This window comes from Pseudorca crassidens, chromosome 10 (assembly GCF_039906515.1).
Source record: "Pseudorca crassidens isolate mPseCra1 chromosome 10, mPseCra1.hap1, whole genome shotgun sequence".
Classification (NCBI taxonomy): Eukaryota; Metazoa; Chordata; class Mammalia; order Artiodactyla; family Delphinidae; genus Pseudorca; species Pseudorca crassidens.
In genome coordinates, this window is record NC_090305.1 from 69353029 (window position 1) to 69375278 (window position 22250).

Here is a 22250-nt window from a genome sequence, read left to right on the forward strand (position 1 = left end):
GGGGAGGAGTCCTGCCTGGGGCCTCAGAAGCAGCTGCTGCCCCTACCCCCAGGTTGGGTGAGGCCACTGCTGACCCAGGTCCCTGCAGTCTGCCTGCTTTCTGACTGCCCAACTGAGTCTGCCTCTCAGCAGCTGCTGGGCAGTGTGCCACCTCCAAGCCTGGGAAAGGCAGAGGGTGGGCATTATCCTCTCCCTCTTGGTGAGTAAGAAGGTCCTAGCCGGATGGCAGGGTCCAGACCAGGGAGTCCGTTGGGGGAAGACAGGGCCTGCCCTGGGCGAGTCTAGAGGGAAGACTTGGAGTGGTGTGCTGGAGCCAGTGTGTTGGTCAAATTTTCTGTTCAAATTTTCAGGTATTCTGGGAGCCAGCTACTAAACACAGCTATTGTTAGAAAGTAAATTATATACACTTACAGTTAAATAAATTACTTTAAAAACGAAGGTAAAAATATTCAAAACTCACTACTTGCTAATTATTTCACTATATTTGATTATTATCTGTGTTCTCGAGATTATTTACATTCTCGTATCTACGGGGTGGAAACACTAGACAATGGTTTGGGCAGGTCTTCCCAACTCTGCTTTCAGTGAGTGACCTCAGGTTAGCAGCTTGAGATCAGCCATGGTGGGAGTATTTACACCACAGAAATTGGCTCTGGCTGCTAATCAGAGCCAACTGCTGCTAATCCCAGTCCTCCCAGAGCCAGTTGTTAAAACATTCACCGACGCCCCACTGATACAGTCGCCCTGGAGAACCTGAGGGGGAGATGGGACCCTGCCCTGGAGGTCATGTGTGCTGTGCACCGGCCTTAGCCAAGGGCGTCCCCATGACTGACCCACTGGCCCACCCACAGACGAGGAGCTCTATGCAGGTGTGTACATCGACTTCATGGGCACCGACGCGGCCATCTTCCGCACGCTTGGAAAGCAGACGGCCATGCGCACGGATCAGTACAACTCCCGGTGGCTCAATGGTGAGCAGAACCCACAACACCTCCAGTGGGCAGCATGTCTGGGGTGCGGCGCAGAGATCATAAAGAAACACTCGTGGGAGAATTTTTGGCCCTTGACTGGCTGGAGCAGGGGTAGTTTCTTATCCCGGGAAGACTCGGGGGTCTTCTTGTACCTGGCCCGGGAAAGAGGCTTTGTCCAAGGAGGGTGCGGTTCACTGACGCCTGCACACCTGCAGACCCTTCGTTCATCCACGCTGAGCTCATCCCTGACAGTGCCGAGCGCAACGACGACAAGCTCTACTTCTTCTTCCGTGAGCGGTCTGCGGAGGCACCACAGAGCCCCGCGGTGTATGCCCGCATCGGGCGGATCTGCCTGGTATGAGGCCCCTTGCTGCCCCCTCCCCAGGCCCAGTCCTGGTTCCATCAGCCCTGCTCTGGCAGGGTCTTTGAGGTGAGTGAGCTGATCTGACCCAGCCCCTGCCCCCTGCCCCCCAGAACGATGACGGCGGCCACTGCTGCCTGGTCAACAAGTGGAGCACATTCCTGAAGGCAAGGCTGGTCTGCTCTGTGCCAGGCGAGGATGGCATCGAGACCCACTTTGACGAGCTCCGTGAGCACCCGGCAGGCGGGCGGGGGCCTATGGCTACTGCAGGGGATGGCGGCCGGATGGGTGGTCAGGGGAAGCCTGGTGCCCCCCACCCAGGAGTGGGCAGGGCCTTGGGGCTCGTGGCCAAGGTACCCTCCCAGCTCCCTCTCCTTCTGTTCCCAGAGGATGTGTTTGTCCAGCAGACCCAGGATGTGAGGAACCCAGTCATTTACGCTGTCTTTACCTCCTCGGGGTGAGACTGGGGCTGGGGCCGGCAGTGGCAGGGTGTGGCTGAGTAGGGGGCTGTGATTTGTGGAGGACCCCATCCTGGTGGGGAGCTGTGGGTGAGGGCAGGCTGGGGAGGACCCTGGGCCAAGGGTCTGCCCCACCCGCAGCAGCAGCCTGCCTTGCCCGCAGCTCTGTGTTCCGAGGCTCTGCCGTGTGTGTCTACTCCATGGCTGACATTCGCATGGTCTTCAATGGGCCCTTTGCCCACAAGGAGGGCCCCAACTACCAATGGATGCCCTTCTCAGGGAAGATGCCCTACCCACGGCCCGGCACGGTGAGGACCCCACTCACTCCACCTTTCCCTTTCCTCTCTTTCCACGAGAACTGTGCTGGGTCAGGCCCTTTGCAGACATGGGCCGCACCATCGTGGCACTCACAGCCAAGTTGACGGGGGCGGGGGTGGAGGTGGACCATACACACATATAAACTCACCTTTCATCCTCAATAAAGCTGAAGTTAAAACAAAACACACCGTAAGGAAGACTCCACCGTTTACACACAGTGTCGGGCTGTGAAAGAATCCAGCTAGGATCCTGAAACAAAGATGGTGGCTGGGTGTGGCAGGCTGCTCCCTCTGGGAGGCTGTTTGGAAGCTGAAAGTTGTAGGGAAGTCTTCAAGGCAGGCTGGAGGTGGGGGTGAGCAGGAGCCCCTGCAGTAGTGGGAGGCGATTCACCTGATCTTGGTGTGACATGGACCACTGCGGGAGTCTAAGCAGGAGAGCTTCGTGATCTGATCACATGCCTAGGGTGTGCCTGCGGTCCTGCTGAGCAGGGGTGGAGCTGGGGAAGTGGTGCACTGGAAGAACAGTCAGAGGAAGGAGACGAGCGGGTGGGGATGAGGACCTAGAAAGGCCATTGTCAGCTCTGCCAAACGCTGCCACAAAGTCATGGCACATGAAGCTGGGGAGATGGCCATGGGATTTGACCATGTGAGACCTTGGGACCTCAGCTGGTGCAGGACCTGCAGAGAGGTTGGGTATTGGGCAAAAGCCCAGATGGGTGTTCTGAGAAGCGGAGCAGGTGGAGCTGGTGGGGACAGACAGAGCGGAGACCTCTTCTGAAGCTAATGGGTCCAGGGTGCCCTGGGCAGCCTGGGCCTGACACTCATCACCTGCCTGCAGTGCCCTGGTGGAACCTTCACGCCATCCATGAAGTCCACCAAGGACTATCCTGATGAAGTAATCAACTTCATGCGCACCCACCCACTCATGTACCAGGCCGTTTACCCTCTGCAGCGGCGGCCCCTGGTGGTCCGCACAGGCTCTCCTTACCGTCTCACCACTGTTGCCGTGGACCAGGTGGATGCAGCCGACGGGCGCTATGAGGTGCTTTTCCTGGGCACAGGTACCCACTGCTGCTCCCGGCCCCTCCCACACTGGGCCCACTGGGTGGAGGGTACTGATCCATAGGGCTGGGCCCTGCCCTGCTAGGGGGTTACTACAGGGTTGTCAATGTCAGCTCTGCCACCTTCATCCTTTGGAGGCTTCTCTCTATTACCAGGATAACTGAGAATGGGGATGGCGAAACCCCATTTTCATCCCTATCCCTGGTGGCCGGGAGAGCAGGAACACTGGGTGCCTGGGGACCCATGTTTGGGCGGAAAGAGGGAGGACAGAGCCAGACACCTCCAGGATACCTGGGTCCAAATACTGACACACATGCTCTCATGTGCACATGCAAACTGCACCCACCGCTGTTCCAGTAGCCCTCAACATAAGGGAACACTTCCTGCAGCCTGTTCGCAGCTTCCCAAAATGAGGGTCTGGGGTCAGAGGAGCAGACTCTAGCTGTGACTCCCCCTTATCCAGGGCCAGTCTCCTTAGACCTCTTCCCCTCATCTGGGGGCAACTCTTCAACCTTGGCACAGAGCTCTCCCACTCCACTGCCCTTGGGGGGTTTGGGCCCTGGTGGGGGAAGGGGCTGAGGCTGGTGCCCCTTTCCCAGCGTCCTCAGCCCCACTGAGGCCCTGCCCGGCCCGTTCCAGACCGCGGGACAGTGCAGAAGGTCATTGTGCTGCCTAAGGATGACCAGGAGATGGAGGAGCTCATGCTAGAGGAGGTGGAGGTCTTCAAGGTGGGTGTGACACCACCCAGTCCTGTCCTCCTCACCATGGCTCTCCTCAGTACCACCTCCTGACCTCAGACCTCCAAGTCAGGACAGGAAGGGGGTCCCCAGGGTCATAAGCTAATCCCTCTCTTCTCCTAGGACCCAGCATCTGTTAAGACCATGACCATCTCTTCCAAGAGGGTGAGTTCTGGCAAGGTGGGCTGAGGGTAGGGATGGAGGCTGCTTCACTTTGGGGTCAAGCCCTTGGCAAAGAGATGGGGACACTGAGGCACAGAACAAGAAGGGGAGGAGCCTGGCCCAACTGGCTCCTAAGGAAGGTTGGCTATGGGGAGGGAACTGACAAGCTCCTACCCCTGCCCACAGCAACAACTGTACGTGGCCTCAGCCGTGGGCGTCACACACCTGAGCCTGCACCGCTGCCAGGCATATGGAGCCGCCTGTGCCGACTGCTGCCTTGCCCGGGACCCCTACTGTGCCTGGGATGGCCAAGCCTGTTCCCGCTACACAGCGTCCTCTAAGAGGTGTGAACCCCGAGACCCTTGGAATTTTGGCCACCAGACCCAGGGCTCTGTCCTGGAGGTCTAGAGGTGGATGTGATATTACCCTGGGGGACTTTATGGGTGAGACATCCTACCCTGGAGTTTAGGGGCTATAGAGACTTGGGGGGCAAGTTTTCTTGGGAATACTCCTTCAGGAGCTATCTTCCTCCAGGCGGAGCCGCCGGCAGGACGTCCGGCACGGGAACCCCATCAGGCAGTGCCGTGGGTTCAATTCCAATGGTGAGTGCTCTATGTCTCACCACTGGGTGCTCCTCGGTGTGGAGCTGTGCAGCCTACAGAGCTGCTCATGGGGCCCCCACTGGAAGGATTCTCACATGGTCCGTGGGGGTGAGGGGGTGAGGGGTTTTGGAGAAGGGATGTCCTCAGCCACCCCCTTAAGGAGTGGATGCCTGATGGCACAGCCCTGCCTGTATGGGTGGGTATCCCTGTATATGCCCCTCGCCAGCCTGCAGTCTGCCAAGAGGTAGTGCTGCTTTCACGTGGCACCCTCTTGTTCTACAGCCAATAAGAATGCCGTGGAGTCTGTGCAGTATGGCGTGGCAGGGAGCGCAGCCTTCCTTGAGTGCCAGCCCCGCTCGCCCCAGGCTACCGTTAAGTGGCTGTTCCAGCGAGATCCGAGTGACCGGCGCCGAGAGGTGATTTCCTGTGCCCCACAGTCCTCACCATGGTTGGGAGAGTCCCTTGTACAGTCGAAATTCTACGTGGGTGAAATGTGGTATAGGAGCCAAACTGGGGCAGCCCTCATTCTAAGAAAGTCCTTCCAAGCTCCCTTCCCTATGTGGAGATCATTTGGGTGAATCCAGTTTTATGGAAACTCTGTGGGGTGTCCATATTACGTGGAAACTACTTGTAGGCGTGCCTTTTTTTTTTTTTTTTTTTTTTTTGCGGTACGCGGGCCTCTCACTGTTGTGGCCTCTCCAGTTGTGGAGCACAGGCCCTGGACGTGCAGGCTCAGCGGCCATGGCTCACGGGCCCAGCCGCTCCGCAGCATGTGGGATCTTCCCGGACCGGGGCACGAACCCATGTCCCCTGCATCGGCAGGTGGACTCTCAACCACTGCGCCACCAGGGAAGCCCCCAGGCATGCCTTTTTATATGAGAATTCCATATGTGTACTTTATTGGCAGTATACCTCATTCTATGGAAATGTCACGTGGATGAGTTCCAGCATATGGAAATTCTGTGGGGTAGCCTTCCTATTGTGGAAATACCTTCTAGGCAATCCCTTCTACATGGAAATTCTCTGAGGGTGCCCCAACATCTGTTTATTCTCATTAAATAGAAATTGTGTGTGTGCTCCAGAATTCTCTCATTGTACAGAATCCCCTTATGGTCATTCCTCCTGAAATGGAAGTGTTTATTATTCAGATGTTATATGGAAACTTGTTTTTCTTGGTATATGGAAATTCCACACGGGTGCCCCTGCATGGGGTGGCCCCAGAGGTGGTCTGATCGGGGAGCTGGCCGGGGCAACAGGGTGGTCCTGCAGCCCCTGAGCCCCAGCCCCTGCCCCCACAGATGCGTGCAGACGACCGCTTCCTGCGCACGGAACAGGGCTTGCTGCTTCGCGCCCTGCAGCTTGGTGATCGCGGCCTCTACTCCTGTACAGCCACCGAGAACAACTTCAAGCATGTCATCACACGAGTGCAGCTGCATGTACTGGGCCAGGACGCCGTCCATGCTGCCCTCTTCCCACCCCCAGCTGTGAGCGTCCCACCGCCCCCAGGCGCCGGGCCCCCCACACCCCCTTACCAGGAGCTGGCGCAGCTCCTGGCCCAGCCAGAAGTGGGCCTCATCCACCAGTACTGCCAGGGTTACTGGCGCCATGTGCCCCCCAGTCCCAGGGAGGCCCCAGGGGCACCCAGGCCTCCTGAACCCCAGGACCAGAAAAAACCCCGGAACCGCCGCCACCACCCGCCGGACACATGAGGCCTGCTGTCCGAGCCCTGCGATGGGCCGGCCTAGTCCTCGTCCCTTTTAATATAAAAGATAAATATATATATATATATAAAATATCTATATTCTATATACACCCTGCCCCTGCAAAGACAGTATTTATTGGTGGGTTGTAAATAGCCTGCCTCAGCGGCAGCATCATCCAAAACTTAGACCCATGCTGGTCAGAGACGGCAGAAAACGGAGCCCACCTAACCAGGCCCGGCCAGTTGGCCGAGCCAGGCCAGGACCACACAGTCCCCAGGCTCAGCTGGGAGTCTACCTGCTCGACAGCCACCGCCAGGATCTACAGGACACAGGGAAGGAGCAAGCTCTACCTGGATGGGGCACGGACTGTACACCTTCGCCCATGTTTGCTGGTGGCATACATGTGGATGCGAGGACTGCTTGGAGACCGGGGGTGGGAGTGAGGGCTCAGATGCGCTCAGAGAAGGGAAGAAGGGGCTGGCACAGGATGCCGGCCCCTGCCTGGGACAGGGGCACTCAGTCAAGGCCAGCCCTTTCCTGGGTATTTATTCTCTATTTATTGGGGACAGGAGAAGAGGAGCCCTGCCTGGGTGGGGCAGCCCCTCCAGCCCCTCCTTCCCTCCCTGCCTGGCCACTCTACCTCCTCTTTGCTTTCTGCATGCCGCTGTGATGCAGGGGCTGGGAGAAAAGCAGAGGGGCCAGGCTCAGGCAGCGCTGAGGGGAGAGGGGGTCATGGTGGAGGCCTGGGGCCTGCAGGGGCTCCCCAGGGCTCCCTTCTGCCCACCACTTCAGATGATGGGTGTAAATAGCTCTGGGGGGCAGTTGGGTAGGTGGATGGGGGCTCCTGGCAGCCCTCGGCTGTCCAGGCCACACCTGCCCTTGGGTTCCATCTTGCTAATAAACACTGGCTCTGGGACTGGACTTTGGCTTTCTCCTTGGCAAAGGAGGGAGGACGGGGGTTCAGCCCACACCCAGATTCTGTCCCTCCTGCCCCACGCCCCCACCAATGTGGCTTGACCACCAGTTCCCGCACGGTCTCTTTTGCAAGCCCAGCGTCCATTCATTTACTCAGTTGTTTGACCATTCGTTCACGTTGCTTTCTCACCTGGCTTTGTGTCTTGCCAGGAACTCAGGACTCAGAATTGGCAAGACAAATCCACAGCCCTTACAGTTCAGCTGCCCCTGCCCTGGGAATCAACAAAATTCCCATTCTTCTGCATCCTTCCAGCCAGATCTCAGCAGAGGGTCCAGCGCAAGCAAATGTCCAGAGGCGGGGAAGACCAGGATATGTGGGGAGCTGCTGGAGAGGAGGAAGTGAGGCTGGGGGCCCCAGGCCAAATTTAACGAGTCAAGCTCTGGCAGGGGAAGCCAATAGCTGTGGAGGCACACGGATCCAGCAGGGCTTAGGGCCATACCTGGCAGGCAAGGGGAGCCAGGTGGCGACGGGGAGGCAGTGGAATGGTCCCACTTTAAGTAGACCCAATATGTAGAAAGGTTCTTGTTGGTTTAGCAAACCTGGGCTCCTGCACCACCCCAACCCCCTGGGCAGTATGTAGGGGCTGCAGAGACTCCCAGGGCCCACTTACAGCATGGTGGTGGGGTAGAGGACGAATGGGGCCTAAAGGTTGAAAGTGGCACGAATGAATGATCTGTTGCTCCTGGACAGATCTCCCCTCACCCAACAGGGTAGATGTTGAAGCCACCAGCTTACAGAGCCAGTATCCACTTCCCACACGTTTAGGGACAGCCTTTGTGTGTGTGTGTGTGTGTGTGTGTGTGTGTGTGAATTTTTTTATTGAAGTATAGTTGATTTACAATGTGTTCATTTCTGCTGAAGAGCAAAGTAATTCAGTTATACAAATATATACATTCTTTTTTTTAATATTCGTTTCCATTATGGTTTATCACAGAATATTGAATATATTTCCCTGTGCTATACAGTAGGACCTTGTTGTTTATCCATTCTGTATATAATAGTTTGCATCTGCTAACCCCAACCTCTCACTCCATCCCTTTCCCGCTCCACTCCCTCTTGGCAACCACAAGTCTGTTCTGTGTCTGTGAGTCTGTTTCTGTTTCATGAAAGTTCATTTGTGTTGTATTTTAGATTCCACATATAAGTGGAATATGTCTCTTTCTGACTTAGTATTATAATCTCTAGTTCCATCCATGTTGCTGCAAATGGCATCATTTTGTTCCTTTTTATGGCTGAGTAGTATTCCAGTGTATATATGTACCCCATCTTTATCCATTCATCTGTTGATGGACATTTAGGTTATTTCCATGTCTTGGCTATTGTGAATAGTGCTGCTATGAACATAGGGGCGCATGTATCTTTTTGAATTATAGTTTTGTCCGGATATACGCCCAGGAATGGGATTGCTGGATCATATGGCAACTCTATTTTCAGTTTCTTGAGGAACCTCCATACTGTTTTCCATAGTGGCTGCACCAACTTACATTCCCCCCAACAGTGTAGGAGGGTTCCCTTTTCTCCACACCCTCTCCAGCATTTGTTATTTGAGGACTTCTTAGTGATGGCCATTCGACCAATGTGAGGTGGTACCTCATTGCAGTTTTGATTTTCATTTCTCTAATAATTAGCAACGTTAAGCATCTTTTCATGTGCCTGTTGGCCATCGGTATGTCTTATCTGAAGAAATGTCTATTTAGTTCCTCTGCCCATTTTTCAACTGGATTACTGTTTTTTTTGTTGTTGTTGTTGAACTGCATGAGCTGTTTGTATATTTTGGAAGTTAAGCCCTTGCTGGTCTCATCATTTGCAAATATCTTCTCCCATTCTGTAGGTTGTCTTTTTGTTTTGTTTATGGTTTCCTTTGTTGTGCAAAAGCTTTTATTTTTTAATTTTAATTTTATTTATTTTTTTATACAGCACGTTCTTATTAGTTATCTATTTTATACATATTAGTGTATACATATCAATCCCAATCTCCCAATTCATCCCACCACCCGCCGCCACTTTCCCCCTTGGTGTCCATACGTTTGTTCTCTACATCTTGTCTCTATTTCTGCCCTGCATACCAGTTCACCTGTACCATTTTTCTAGGTTCCACATATATGCGTTAATATACGATATTTTTCTCTTTCTGACTTACTTCACTCTGTATGACAGTCTCTAGATCCATCCATGTCTCTACAAATGACCCAATTTCGTTCATTTTATGGCTGAGTAATATTCCATTGTATGTATGTACCACATCTTCTTTATCCATTTGTCTGTCGATGGGCATTTAGGTTGCTTCCATGACCTGGCTATTGTAAATAGTGCTGCAATGAACATTGGGGTGCATGTGTCTTTCCGAATTATGGTTTTCTCTGGGTATATGCCCAGTAGTCGGATTGCTGGATCATATGGTAGTTTTATTTTTAGTTTTTTAAGTAACCTCCATACTGTTCTCCATAGTGGCTGTATCAATTTACATCCCCACCAACAGTGCAAGACGGTTCCCTTTTCTCCACACCCTCTCCAGCATTTGTTGTTTGTAGATTTTCTGATGATACCCATTCTGACTGGTGTGAGGTGATACCTCGTTGTAGTTTTGATTTGCATTTCCCTAATAATTAGTGATGTTGAGCAGCTTTTCATGTGCTTCTTGCCCATCTGTATGTCTTCTTTGGAGAAATGTCTATTTAGGTCTTCTGCCCATATTTTGATTGGGTTGTTTGTTTTTTTAATATTGAGCTGCGTGAGCTGTTTATATATTTTGAAGATTAATCCTTTGTCCGTGATTCATTTGCAAATATTTTCTCCCATTCTGAGGGTTGTCTTTTCATCTTGTTTGTAGTTTCCTTTGCTGTGCAAGAGCTTTTAGGTTTCATTAGGTCCCATTTGTTTATTTTTGTTTGTATTTCCATTACTGTAGGAGGTGGATCAAAAAAAGATCTTGCTGTGATTTATGTCAAAGAGTGTTCTTCCTATGTTTTCCTCTAAGAGTTTTATAGTGTCTGGTCTTACATTTAGGTTTCTAATCCATTTTGAGTTTATTTTTGTGTAGGGTGTTAGGGAGTGTTCTAATTTCATTCTTTTACATGTAGCTGTCCAGTTTTCCCAGCACCGCTTATTGAAGGGACTGTCTTTTCTCCATTGTATATCCTTGCCTCCTTTGTCATAGATTAGTTGACCATAGGTGCGTGGGTTTATTTCTGGGCTTTCTATCCTGTTCCATTAATCTATACTTCTGTTTTTGTGCCAGTACCATATTGTCTTGATTACTGTAGCTTTGTAGTATAGTCTGAAGTCAGGGAGTCTGATTCCTCCAGCTCCGTTTTTTTCCCTCAAGACTGCTTTGGCTATTCGGGGTCTTTTGTGTCTCCATATAAATTTTAAGATTTTTTTGTTCTAGTTCTGTAAAGAATGCCACTGGTAATTTGATAGGGATTGCATTGAATCTGTAGATTGCTTTGGGTAGTATAGTCATTTTCACAATATTGATTCTTCCAATCCAAGAACATGGTATATCTCCCCATCTGTTTGTGTCATCTTTGATTTCTTTCATCAGTGTCTTATAGTTTTCTGAGTACAGGTCTTTTACCTCCTTAGGTAGGTTTATTCCTAGGTATTTTATTCTTTTTGTTGCAATGGTGAATAGGATTGTTTCCTTAATTTCTTTCAGATTTTTCATCATTAGTGTATAGGAATGCAAGAGTATAGTGTATAGGAATGCATTAATTTTGTATCCTGCAACTTTACCAGATTCATTGATTAGCTCTAGTAGTTTTCTGGTGACATCTTTAGGATTCTCTATGTATAGTATCATGTCACCTGCAAACAGTGACAGTTTTACTTCTTCTTTTCCAATTTGTATTCCTCTTGTTTCTTTTTCTTCTCTGATTGCCATGGCTAGGACTTCCAAAGCTATGTTGAATAATAGTGGTGAGAGTTGATATCCTTGTCTTGTTCCTGATCTTAGAGGAAATGCTTTCAGTTTTTCACCATTGAGAATGATGTTTGCTGTGGGTTTGTCGTATATGGCCTTTATTATGTTGAGGTAGGTTCCCTCTATGCCCACTTTCTGGAGAGTTTTTATCATAAATGGGTGTTGAATTTTGTCAAAAGCTTTTTCTGCATCTATTGAGATGATCATATGGTTTTTCTCCTTCAGTTTGTTAATATGGTGTATCACATTGATTGATTTGTGTATATTGAAGAATCCTTGCATCCCTGGGATAAATCCCACTTGATCATGGTGTATGATCCTTTTAATGTGTGGCTGGATTCTGTTTGCTAGTATTTTGTTGAGGAGTTTTGCATCTATATTCATCAGTGATATTGGTCTGTAATTTTGTTTTTTTGTAGTATCTTTGTCTGGTTTTGGTATCAGGGTGATGGTGGCCTCATAGAATGAGTTTGGGAGTGTTCCTTCCTCTGAAATTTTTTGGAAGAGTTTGAGAAGGATGGGTGTTAGCTCTTATCTAAATGAGCTGTGAAGGATTCACCTGTGAAGCCATCTGGTCCTGGACTTTTGTTTGCTGGAAGATTTTTAATCACAGTTTCAATTTCATTACTTGTGACTGGTCTGTTCATATTTTCTACTTCTTCCTGGTTCAGTCTTGGAAGGTTATACCTTTCTAAGAATTCGTCCATTTCTTCCAGGTTGTTCATTTTATTGGCATAGAGTTGCTTGTAGTAGTCTCTTAGGATGCTTTGTATTTCTGCGGTGTCTGTTGTAACTTCTCCTTTTTCATTCCTAATTTTATTGATTTGAGTCCTCTCCCTCTTTTTCTTGATGAGTCTGGCTAAAGGTTTATCAATTTTGTTTATCTTCTCAAAGAACCAGCTTTTAGTTTTATTGATCTTTGCTATCGTTTTCTTTGTTTCTTTTTTTAAAAAATTTATTTATTTACTTTTGGCTACTTTGGGTCTTTGTTGCTGTGCGTGGGCTTTCTCTAGCTGCGGTGAGCGGTGTCCACTCTTTTTTTGTTGTGGTGTGTGGACTTCTCATTGCGGTGGCCTCTCTTTGTTGCAGAATACGGGCTCCAGGCACGTGGGCTTCAACAGTTGTGGCATGCGGGCTCAGCATTTGTGGCTCAGGAGCTCCAGAGCACAGGCTCAGCAGCTGTGGCGCACGGGCCCAGTTGCTCCGCAGCATGTGAGATCATCCCAGTCCAGGGCTCGAACCCATGTCCCCTGCGTTGGCAGGCAGATTCTTAACCACTGCGCCACCAGAGAAGTCCCTCTTTGTTTCTATTTCATTTATTTCTGCTCTGATCTTTATGATTTCTTTCCTTCTACTAACTTTGGGTTTTGTTTGTTCTTCTTTCTCTAGTTCCTTTAGGTGTAAGGTTAGATTGTTTATTTGAGATTTTTCTTGTTTCTTGAGGTAGGCTTGTACTGCTATAAACTTCCCCTTAGAACTGCTTTTTCTGCATCCCATAGGTTTTGGATCGTCATGTTTTCATTGTCATTTGTCTTAGGTATCTTTTGATTTCCTCTTTGATTTCTTCAGTGATCTCTTGGTTATTTAGTAACCTATTGTTTAGCCTCCATGTGTTTGTGTTTTTTATGTTTTTTTTTTTCCCTGTAGTTGATTTCTAATCTCATAGCATTGTGGCTGGAAAAGATGCTTGATATGATTTCAGTTTTCTTAAATTTACTGAGGCTTGATTTGTGGGCCAAGATGTGGTCTATCCTGGAGAATGTTCTGTGTGCACTTGAGAAGAAAGTAATCTGCTGTTTTGGGATGGAATGTCCTATGAATATCAATTAAATCTATCTGCTCTATTGTGTCATTTAAAGCTTGTGGTTCCTTATTAATTTTCTGTCTGGATGACCTGTCCATTGGTGTAAGTGAGGTGTTAAAGTCTCCAACTATTATTGTGTTACTGTCGATTTCCTCTTTTATAGCTGTTAGCAGTTGCCTTATGTATTGAGGTGCTCCTATGTTGGGTGCATGTATATTTATAATTATTATATCTTCTTGGATTGATCCCTTGATCATTATGTAGTGTCCTTCTTTGTCTCTTGTAACATTCTTTATTTTAAAGTCTCTTTTATCTGATATGCGTATTGCTACTCCAGCTTTCTTTTGATTTCCATTTGCATGGAATATCTTTTTCCATCCCCTCACTTTCAGTCTGTGTGTGTCCCTAGGTGTGAAGTGGGTCTCTTGTAGACAGCATATATATGGGTCTTGTTTTTGTGTCCATTCAGTGAGCCTATATCTCTTGGTTGGAGCATTTAATCCATTCACGTTTAAGGTAATTATTGATATGTATGTTCCTATTACCATTTTCTTACTTGTTATGGGTTTGTTTTTGTACGTCCTTTTCTTCTCTTGCGTTTCCCACTTAGAGAAGTTCCTTTAGCATTTATTGTAGAGCTGGTTTGGTGGTGCTGAATTCTCTTAGCTTTTGCTTGTCTGTAAATCTTTTTTTTTTTTTTTTTGTCTATAAATCTTTTGATTTCTCTGTCGAATCTGAATGAGATCCTTGCCAAGTAGAGTAATCTTGGTTGTAGGTTCTTCCCTTTCATCACTTTAAATATATCGTGCCACTCGCTCCTGGCTTGTAGAGTTTCTGCTGAGAAATCAGCTGTTAACCTTATGGGAGTTCCCTTGTATGTTATTTGTTGTTTTTCCCTTGCTGCTTTCAATAATTTTTCTTTGTCTTTAATTTTTATCAATTTGATTACTATGTGTTTCGCCATGTTTCTCCTTGGGTTTATCCTGCCTGGGACTCTCTGCACTTCTTGGACTTGGGTGGCTCTTTCCTTTCCCATGTTAGGGAAGTTTTCGATTATAATCTCTTCAAATATTTTCTTGGGTCCTTTCTCTCTCTCTTCTCCTTCTGGGACCCCTGTAATGCGAATGTTATTGCATTTAATGTTGTCCCAGAGGTCTCTTAGGCTGTCTTCGTTTCTTTTCATTCTTTTTTCTTTATTCTGTTCCGCAGCAGTGAATTCCACCATTCTGTCTTCCAGGTCACTTATCCATTCTTCTGCCTCAGTTATTCTGCTATTGATTCCTTCTAGTATATTTTTCATTTCAGTTATTGTATTGTTCATCTCTGTTTGTTTGTTCTTTAATTCTTCTAGGTGTTTGTTCTTTAATTCTTCTAGGTCTTTGTTAAACATTTCTTGCATCTTCTCGATCTTTGCCTCCATTCTTTTTTCGAGGTCCTGGATCATCTTCACTATCATTATTCTGAATTCTTTTTCTGGAAGGTTTCCTATCTCCACTTCATTTAGTTGTTTTTCTGGGCTTTTATCTTGTTCCTTCATCTGGTACAAAGTCCTCTGCCTTTTCATTTTGTCTATCTTTCTGTGAATGTAGTTTTCCTTCCACAGGCTACAGAATTGTAGTTCTTCTTCTGCTGTGCAAAAGCTTTTAAGTTTGATTAGGTCACCTTTGTTCATTTTTCCTTGTATTTCTATTCCTTTGGGAGACTGACCTGAGAAAATATTGGTACAATTTATGTCAGAATGTTTTGCCTATGTTCTATTCTAGGAGTTTTATGGTGTTATGTTTAAGTCTTTAAGCCATTTTGAGTTTATTTTTGTGTATAGTGTAAGGGTGTGTTCTAACTTCATTGATTTACATGCACCTGTCCAGCTTTCCCAACACTAGGGACAGTCTTCAATGCTCAGTATCTGGGGCCCTGGCACCCCAGGTCCGCAAGAGTTGAGTCCTAAGACAGCCAGGTTTCCGGGTAGTTCAGCCAGGAGGCGGCCTTGAGAGCCCAGGATTTGGGTCTTCTGATGGGACGTGGTAAATCTCCAGAGGCTGGAGCTCAACATTACATGCTCGGTTGAACCACTTCCACTCAGCAGCACGTCCTGTCCCATCTAAACCCCCACAGAGACCTCTGACCCCTAAACTGAGGCAGGTGTGCCCTGGAGATACCCCTAGGCAGGTCCCAGATTACTGACAGGGGACAGAAGAAGAGTGAGGCTCATCTGCTCCTCCCCTGGGAACACCAGACCTGCTTCAGGGCTCAGTTTTCCCATCTGATAACAGGCCTGCAAAACATTCCCTGGAAGAGCCTGGCCACCTCCGCAGGTCAGAGTGTTGCACCATGGGTACATGTAGACACAGGTATGTGCAAGTGTGCACACATACAGGCAGACACATGCATAAATGTACATGTACACAGGCAAGTGCACACACATGCACATATACATGCACTTATACATTCATACGCACACACACACACATTAACCCAGTTTAGCATAATAAAGTACACATACAAACACATCTGCACATGAAGAGAAATGCACAAAAGCACATCCATGCACATGCACACACGGTACACAAACAGGCAAACATAGACACACACATGCATTCACAAAGGCATAAAAATGCATACATAAACACACAAGTATACATAGACAAATGTGTCATGTCATTGCCTTGCTTGGTGCCAGTAAAGTATACAAGCACACACCCAGTACACGTAGCAGACCTGCACACCCACCCAAGTCCATTGGAATCATGGAGGCATGTAGAGGCCTTGACCAGGTCAGATGCAGACCTTGGTACAGGGCAAATGCAATGTCCACCTTTCCCTCTTGACTCCCTGCTGAGCATGGAGCCCTGGTTCAGAGTCACGAGCCCTTCTCAACTACGTCCTGCTGTGCGACCCTCTGAGCCTCCACGTCCTCGTCAGTAAAATGATGTGGGTACCCATCCGCCAGGGCTGGTGTGAGCTAGGTAAGGAGCAATGCTAAGCCCTGTGCTGGGCAGGGGTCAGGTGCTCCTTGCATGCTTCTCCCTCTACTCTCTGCTGCCAGGCCTACCCCCCAATGCCCCCACCCTGGAACTTGAGGCCCTCTCCTCCCCTTTCTGAGCCTGGATCCTGTGGAACATGTCTCCCTGCTCTGGAGCAGGGCTGGACTACCTCCAGGGTCTCTCCCAGAGGGTTTGGGGAGCAGCGTACAGGGGGTGCAGAGTCAGCAGTTGAGGGATTGGGGCCATGCCAGCCTGATTAGGGCGGCTGGGGGCTGAGCTGGATTCACCTGTCCTTGTCTCTGATTGGCTCTTGGGTACCAACAACCCCCCAAATCCTACTAAGCAGCCCCAACAGGGCCTTCACAGGTCTGTGGACAGCCAGTTGATTGCCAGTTCTGAGGTCAGAAGGGTGTCTGGGGAGGCCAGAGGCTGGCCTGAGCCTGGCTCTGGGGATCCCCTGCATCCAGAAGAGCCAACTGACCACCCTGTTCCTTCACCTCCTGCCGGCACCATGGGGGCTGGGGCCAGTGCTGAGGAGAAGCACTCAAGGGAGCTGGAAAAGAAGCTGAAAGAAGATGCCGAGAAGGATGCTCGAACCGTGAAACTGCTGCTTCTGGGTAAGGGGGTGGGCTGCGGCGAGGCCACTGCTACTAGTCAGAGGCCCAGGGGCAGGCAGGTGGCCCTTCTGTGAAGTAGGTGTGACTTGGGAAACAGAATGAGCCTGCAACCTGGCAGGAAACAGAGTGGGAGCCCTGGCCAAGCCTTGACAAGTGATGCCTTGGCTCCCTAAGGCTGGGTATCCCACAGAACCCCTCTTCAGAGGGCCCAGCCTCAGGCAACCTCCCCTCCCAAGAAGGGTGTACCAATCTCACTTTTGTAGAGATGTGTGTACGAGGCCTAGTTTTGCCCTGGCTGTGCTCCCTCAAACACCAGCCTTTGGCTTGATGGGCCTGCTGGGCAGGGCTCGGAAACCAGGGGCCTCCTTGGGAGCCCCACAACAAGGCTGCTCCCTTGGGAGGGAGAAGGTCACAGTCCTCCTGAGAGTGGGCAGCCTCTAGGACCACCCAGATCCACAGACAATGACCCTCAGATTCCAGAGCTTTATTGTTGACAGACCTGCAGAACAGTTAAAGGGGGTAGGGGGTACTAAGGCCCAGCCGGGAATAGGTAAAGCCATGTCCTTGGTCCCATGGGTAGTGAAGGGAGATGGGGCTGATCTAATACCCCAAGGCCACTTCCTCCCCGCAAGGGAAGAAGGAGCTGCTTTGAGAGGGCAGTGCAGACTCTACCCAGGCTCTCCAGGGTCCAGCCAGACAGCTAGATGTGGGCAGAAGGACCAAGCCAGAGTACCCCAGGCAAGAGAGTGAGGCTAAGCCAGAAATCCCATTAACTGTGCCCAACACCCGCATGAGAACAGGCTCAGAGGGGCTGTTAGCTCTGTCCTCTCCCCCAGCAAAAGGTGCTAATTCCCTCTGAGCCTCTTGGAGACACTTCCTCCCACCACAGGTTAAAAGCAGGGGTTGACCTGGCTCAAATAATCCCATGCATGCAGTACCAGAATCTTCCACAAGGCGGAGCTCCAGGTTTCTTTATTTTTGTCCTCAGAATAATAAAACTGAAAATACCAGGGTCTTGAAGGCTCCTCAGCACAGTCGAGGTTGTCGATTCCCCTCGTCAGCCCCCTTCTGTCACTCCTGACGTTTATGTTTTGCCGCCAGGGCATCATGACCTGACTTTGGGGGTTGGGGGCAAAACAGGTGTGATAGAGGCGGCAGTGCGGTCAGCGCGTCTCTGAGGTAGGGTTTCCATTCCAGGTGCCGGTGAGTCCGGGAAGAGTACCATTGTCAAGCAGATGAAGTGAGTGCCCCTGCCCTACCCGAGGCCCCTGGGGGTGGGCACACGCACGAGGTCTGTCCTTCCCCACCTACCCAAGAGGTGCTGACCCGGCTCCCCACGGCTGCAGGATCATCCACCAGGATGGGTACTCGCTGGAAGAGTGCCTCGAGTTCATTGCCATCATATATGGCAACACGCTACAGTCCATCTTGGCCATCGTGCGCGCCATGACCACGCTCAATATCCAGTATGGAGACTCTGCGCGCCAGGTATGCCAAGAGACTAGCTGAACAGGGCTTCTGGAGACTCGAGGTGCGAGGCTGGGCCCAAGTCCATGGTCACCACCAACCACTCCCCTGCCCCCCACCCCAGGACGATGCCCGGAAGCTGATGCACATGGCGGACACCATCGAGGAGGGCACGATGCCTAAGGAGATGTCAGACATCATCCAGCGGCTGTGGAAGGACTCGGGTATCCAGGCCTGTTTCGATCGCGCCTCGGAATACCAGCTCAACGACTCTGCTGGCTAGTGAGAGCACAGGTGGGGCGCGGGGCGGGCGGGGCCCTGCCACGCCCCTCCACCCAACCCTACCCACACCCCGGATCTCCCGCAGCTACCTCTCGGACCTGGAGCGCCTGGTAACCCCGGGCTACGTGCCCACTGAACAGGACGTGCTGCGCTCGCGTGTCAAGACCACTGGTATCATTGAGACGCAGTTCTCCTTCAAGGACCTCAACTTCCGGTACGACCCCGCGCCCTAGCTCTCGCTCTCCGGGGGCCTGCCCGCAAGTTCACTGCCTGAGGCCTTGTCTGATCCCAGAGGCCCCATCCCTACGAGAGACCCTGCCCCTTCTTGGACAGCCCGCCCGCAGAAATGCCCGGCCCCTCCAGATGCCACTCCCATCTGGGTGCCTCCCAGCCAGCATTAGGAAACCAGGGGATGCCTGTGGGCACGTCCAGGGGACTCGATGCGCCGGCTCAGGTTCCCACGGCCCCGCAGGATGTTCGATGTGGGCGGGCAGCGCTCAGAACGCAAGAAGTGGATCCACTGCTTCGAGGGTGTGACCTGCATCATCTTCATCGCGGCTCTCAGCGCCTACGACATGGTGCTTGTGGAGGACGACGAAGTGGTGAGTGCTCCAGCAGGGCCTGAGCGTTTGAGCGGGGAGGAGGAGAGCGGAAAGCAGAGACAGCGCTGCGGGCGCGGGGAGCATCTGAGAGAGGACATTCGACCCAGAGCGGTCTGAAGGAGGAGATGAGGCAGCCCGCTGCCCTGCTTAGGGGGGCGAACGGGGAGACGGTCTTGGAGCTGTCTGGGCAGGGAGGCCCCGGAGCCCAGAGAGCAGGGGTCTGCCCGCCGGCTGCAGCCGGGTGGGGGCGGCGGCCGCAGTCCCCGGTGCCCGACAGCTTCTGCCCTCCTCAGAACCGCATGCACGAGAGCCTGCACCTATTCAACAGTATCTGCAACCACCGCTACTTCGCCACCACGTCCATCGTGCTCTTCCTCAACAAGAAGGACGTCTTCTCGGAGAAGATAAAAAAGGCGCACCTCAGCATCTGCTTTCCGGACTACAATGGTGAGAACCTCGGCCCGCCGCCAGGCGGCGTCGCAAACCCACGATCTCGGCCTGCGCTCCTCCCGCCGCGGGGAGGATTTGCTACCGGGAGTGAGAGCTCCCCCTTCCTCGCCAGGGCCCAACACATATGAGGACGCGGGCAATTACATCAAGGTGCAATTCCTCGAGCTCAACATGAGACGCGACGTGAAGGAGATCTATTCCCACATGACGTGCGCCACCGACACACAGAACGTCAAGTTTGTCTTCGACGCTGTCACCGACATTATCATCAAGGAGAACCTCAAAGACTGCGGCCTCTTCTGAGGTGGCTCCTCGCGCGCAGGCCGGGATGCTCCCCTGTCGTGCCTCTTGGTCTCAATACCCCAAGCCCCTTCCCCTGCTCCCCATCCCACCTCTCCACTGCAGGCCCCTCCCCAGCTCTCCAGATCCACTCCACTGCCTGCCCTCTGGCCGCCAACTTCCAGACCCTATTGCTTCCAGGCCCCACCCTGACTCCTCAGGCTCCACCCCATGGCCACAGGCCCCTCCCCTGGCTCACAAGCCCCACCCACTCAAGCTCTTTTGACCCCGCCCCAACCCCCCAGGTGTCACTGCTTCCAAGCCCACCTCCACCTGTCTCTCAGTCTAAACCCAATTATTTGGGCGCTTAGGGATGTTGACTCTGTTCCTTTTTCTCTTCACAGGTGCCTGGACTCATGCATTCCTGAGACCCTGTAGCCCTTGCCGCCTTGTAGCCCCAATCCGCATGACCCCTACCAGCCCCCCAGGACTCCTGGGCCCCAGCCTGTGGCCTCACCAGCCACAGATTCAAAACCCTAAGCCCTGCTAACCTTGAGGGACTTACCCTCCCCCATGGCTCCCAGGATTCCCTGGTCTCCCAGAGTCCGGTGCCCCCAGCCACCCCAGCACTGCCCTTCACGGCCTGGCTGCACTGGCCTCCAGGACCCACCACAGCCAGCCCCAGCTAGGAGCAAGTAGTACTTGGGGCAGCTACAGCTCACGGTGACTCAGCAGTACCCCACTGACCAATCTCCTGCTGCTCTCCTGCCCCAGGAGGCCCGTGATTCACCTGGTGGGTCTGGGTTCAGCAAACAGCCCTCCCTCCCAGAGTTTCATGAAGGGCAGGGGGGCAGGAAGGGAACCCTCCTCCAAGCAGGCCTGCTGCTTACCATCAGCCCATTCTAGCCTTACCACCTCCATGTGACAAGTCTGACACCCATCTGCCCAGTGGCCAGTGACTGCCCCACCCGGCAGCTTTAGGGGTCCAAAGTCCAAGCCAGCTCTGGCCTGTGAAACTCATACATAGACGAATTAGTGAGTGGGGGCAAGCCTGGGAGCTCCTGGTGCCAGGAAGAGACTCAAGCTGGACCCTTCCCCACATATCCTAACCCCTTCCCCCACAGGCTCTGCCCCCTCCATGCTTGGACACTGTATTCATGTCCTACTTACTTACACACCCACAGTACTCCAGGCCAGTCTGTTGAGGGAGGGTGCTGTTGACACCAGCTGTGGCCAATGGCTGAACTGTCCTAAGGGGTGGCTGGGAGCAGAGTCCGGCTCCCATCGATCAGCCCCAGGCAGGGGATTTGGGACAGGAAGGAGGCCCAGATTGTGCCCAGAGGGGTCTGCCTCAGGTAGGGTCATAAGCAAACCCAGGTGACCCTCTTGTCCCTGCCAGCAGCTTCTCTCATCCTTCCCATTCAGGGCCCATTCCCTGGTGGGAAAAACTGAGATCCATGCCTGAACCATCAGTGACAAAGGCATCCATGTCCCCACACCCCTGCTCCCTACTTCCTCATCAAGCACCAAGTCCTCGCTGATGCCCGTGGGCTGGGGCCTGTGCTGTAGTCGAGGGCAAGGAGCATCCGTCTAACAAGGCCAGGGCATAATTTGCACTCCCTTCAGCTAGATACACAGACTCAGCAATAAATCTTTGCATCAGGCCCCAGCTGTCCTTTCTTGGGGGGAGGGGGAGAGTGTTAATGATCATGAGTCATGCAAATTTATTAAGTGCCCAGTGCTGGGCTGGACGTGAGTGGGAAGGTGGTCCCTTCCAGGGAGAAGCACCTGACCTAACATGGCAGGGGGCACTCTTGGGGGCATGGGATCAATTTGTGGTCTTGAGAGGGGTTGAGAGGGGGAAAGGAGCCGTGGGAAATGTTCACAAGGACGATGTTGGATCAAGAGGGGGTTGTGAGGTGGAAGCTCATTCTGGCAGGGACTGTAGTGTGTATAAGGCCCAGGAACATGGGCTGGTGGACCACAGGAGTTCAGTGGAACAGGAGCAGGGAAGGGGAGACGGGGTGGGGAGACTGGGCAGGTGCCAAACGCCAGCCTAAGGGCCTGTGCTTCCTCCAGAAGATGATGGGTCCAGGAAGCCCTTGAAGCTAGAATATAATTGCAGGGCTGGGATTAGGGTGAGGCAAATGAGGCACTCACCTCAGGTATTAAGATTTAAGGTGATGCCAAAAAAATCAGTAATCAAGATAAATATTAATGCAATACTTTCAAAAATCAAAATTACTGCCAAAAAATCCATAATGAACAGAATATCAAAATTTTAAATAAAGACAAGATCCAAGAGAGCCCTGCAGAGCCATATTGGACCCTGAAGCAAAAGGAAAAATGTCCACTCCTATATATGTTTTTATGTATTTTTAAAGGTTAATTTTTTTTTACAGAACATTAAAGTAGTTGAAAAAACATCGAACAAATTGTAAGTAGGTATATTAAAACTCACAATATTACTTTAAGATTAAATATTTTATTTATA

The 22250-nt window shown here is 51.2% G+C and overlaps 2 protein-coding genes across 7 annotated transcripts in view; both read left to right on the forward strand.

Annotated features, from left to right (window-relative positions):
• SEMA3F (semaphorin 3F) overlaps positions 1 to 7294 on the forward strand; it is a 29472-nt gene extending 22178 nt beyond the window's left edge. For 3 of the 5 annotated variants that reach the window (XM_067754485.1, XM_067754486.1, XM_067754488.1), the window contains 12 exons: positions 852 to 971; positions 1187 to 1326; positions 1446 to 1560; positions 1720 to 1789; positions 1954 to 2098; positions 2946 to 3168; positions 3809 to 3897; positions 4030 to 4071; positions 4255 to 4412; positions 4603 to 4670; positions 4953 to 5086; positions 5969 to 7294. In XM_067754485.1, the coding sequence (XP_067610586.1) occupies positions 852 to 971; positions 1187 to 1326; positions 1446 to 1560; positions 1720 to 1789; positions 1954 to 2098; positions 2946 to 3168; positions 3809 to 3897; positions 4030 to 4071; positions 4255 to 4412; positions 4603 to 4670; positions 4953 to 5086; positions 5969 to 6379 (1715 nt within the window). In that variant the 3' untranslated portion in view covers positions 6380 to 7294. Of the gene's footprint in view, positions 1 to 851; positions 972 to 1186; positions 1327 to 1445; positions 1790 to 1953; positions 2099 to 2945; positions 3169 to 3808; positions 3898 to 4029; positions 4072 to 4254; positions 4413 to 4602; positions 4671 to 4952; positions 5087 to 5968 lie in introns of all 5 variants that reach the window. The other 2 variants (XM_067754487.1, XM_067754484.1) reach the window with 2 other exon arrangements.
• A 2948-nt stretch (positions 7295 to 10242) lies between these two features.
• GNAT1 (G protein subunit alpha transducin 1) lies at positions 10243 to 21420 on the forward strand. Of its 2 annotated transcripts, XM_067754490.1 has the most exons (9): positions 11699 to 16676; positions 17874 to 17916; positions 18023 to 18164; positions 18268 to 18425; positions 18511 to 18639; positions 18898 to 19027; positions 19321 to 19474; positions 19590 to 19781; positions 20161 to 20298. In XM_067754490.1, the coding sequence occupies exons 1-8, from the start codon at positions 16571 to 16573 to the stop codon at positions 19778 to 19780; spliced, it is 1053 nt and encodes a 350-aa protein (XP_067610591.1). In that variant the 5' UTR covers positions 11699 to 16570; the 3' UTR covers position 19781; positions 20161 to 20298. The 2 variants fall into 2 exon arrangements, with proteins under 2 accessions (XP_067610592.1, XP_067610591.1); XM_067754491.1 differs by lacking the exon at positions 19590 to 19781 and having other exon boundaries at positions 10243 to 16676; positions 20161 to 21420.
• Positions 21421 to 22250: the final 830 nt, after the last annotated feature.

Bases quoted from the DNA above. Each gene is read 5' to 3' on its own strand.
- GNAT1 (XM_067754490.1), top strand. From the start codon at position 16,571: ATGGGGGCTGGGGCCAGTGCTGAGGAGAAGCACTCAAGGGAGCTGGAA. The intron at 18,165-18,267 runs GTATGCCAAGAG...CCCCCACCCCAG, and splicing joins ATGGAGACTCTGCGCGCCAG to GACGATGCCCGGAAGCTGAT. The intron at 18,640-18,897 runs GTACGACCCCGC...ACGGCCCCGCAG, and splicing joins TTCAAGGACCTCAACTTCCG to GATGTTCGATGTGGGCGGGC.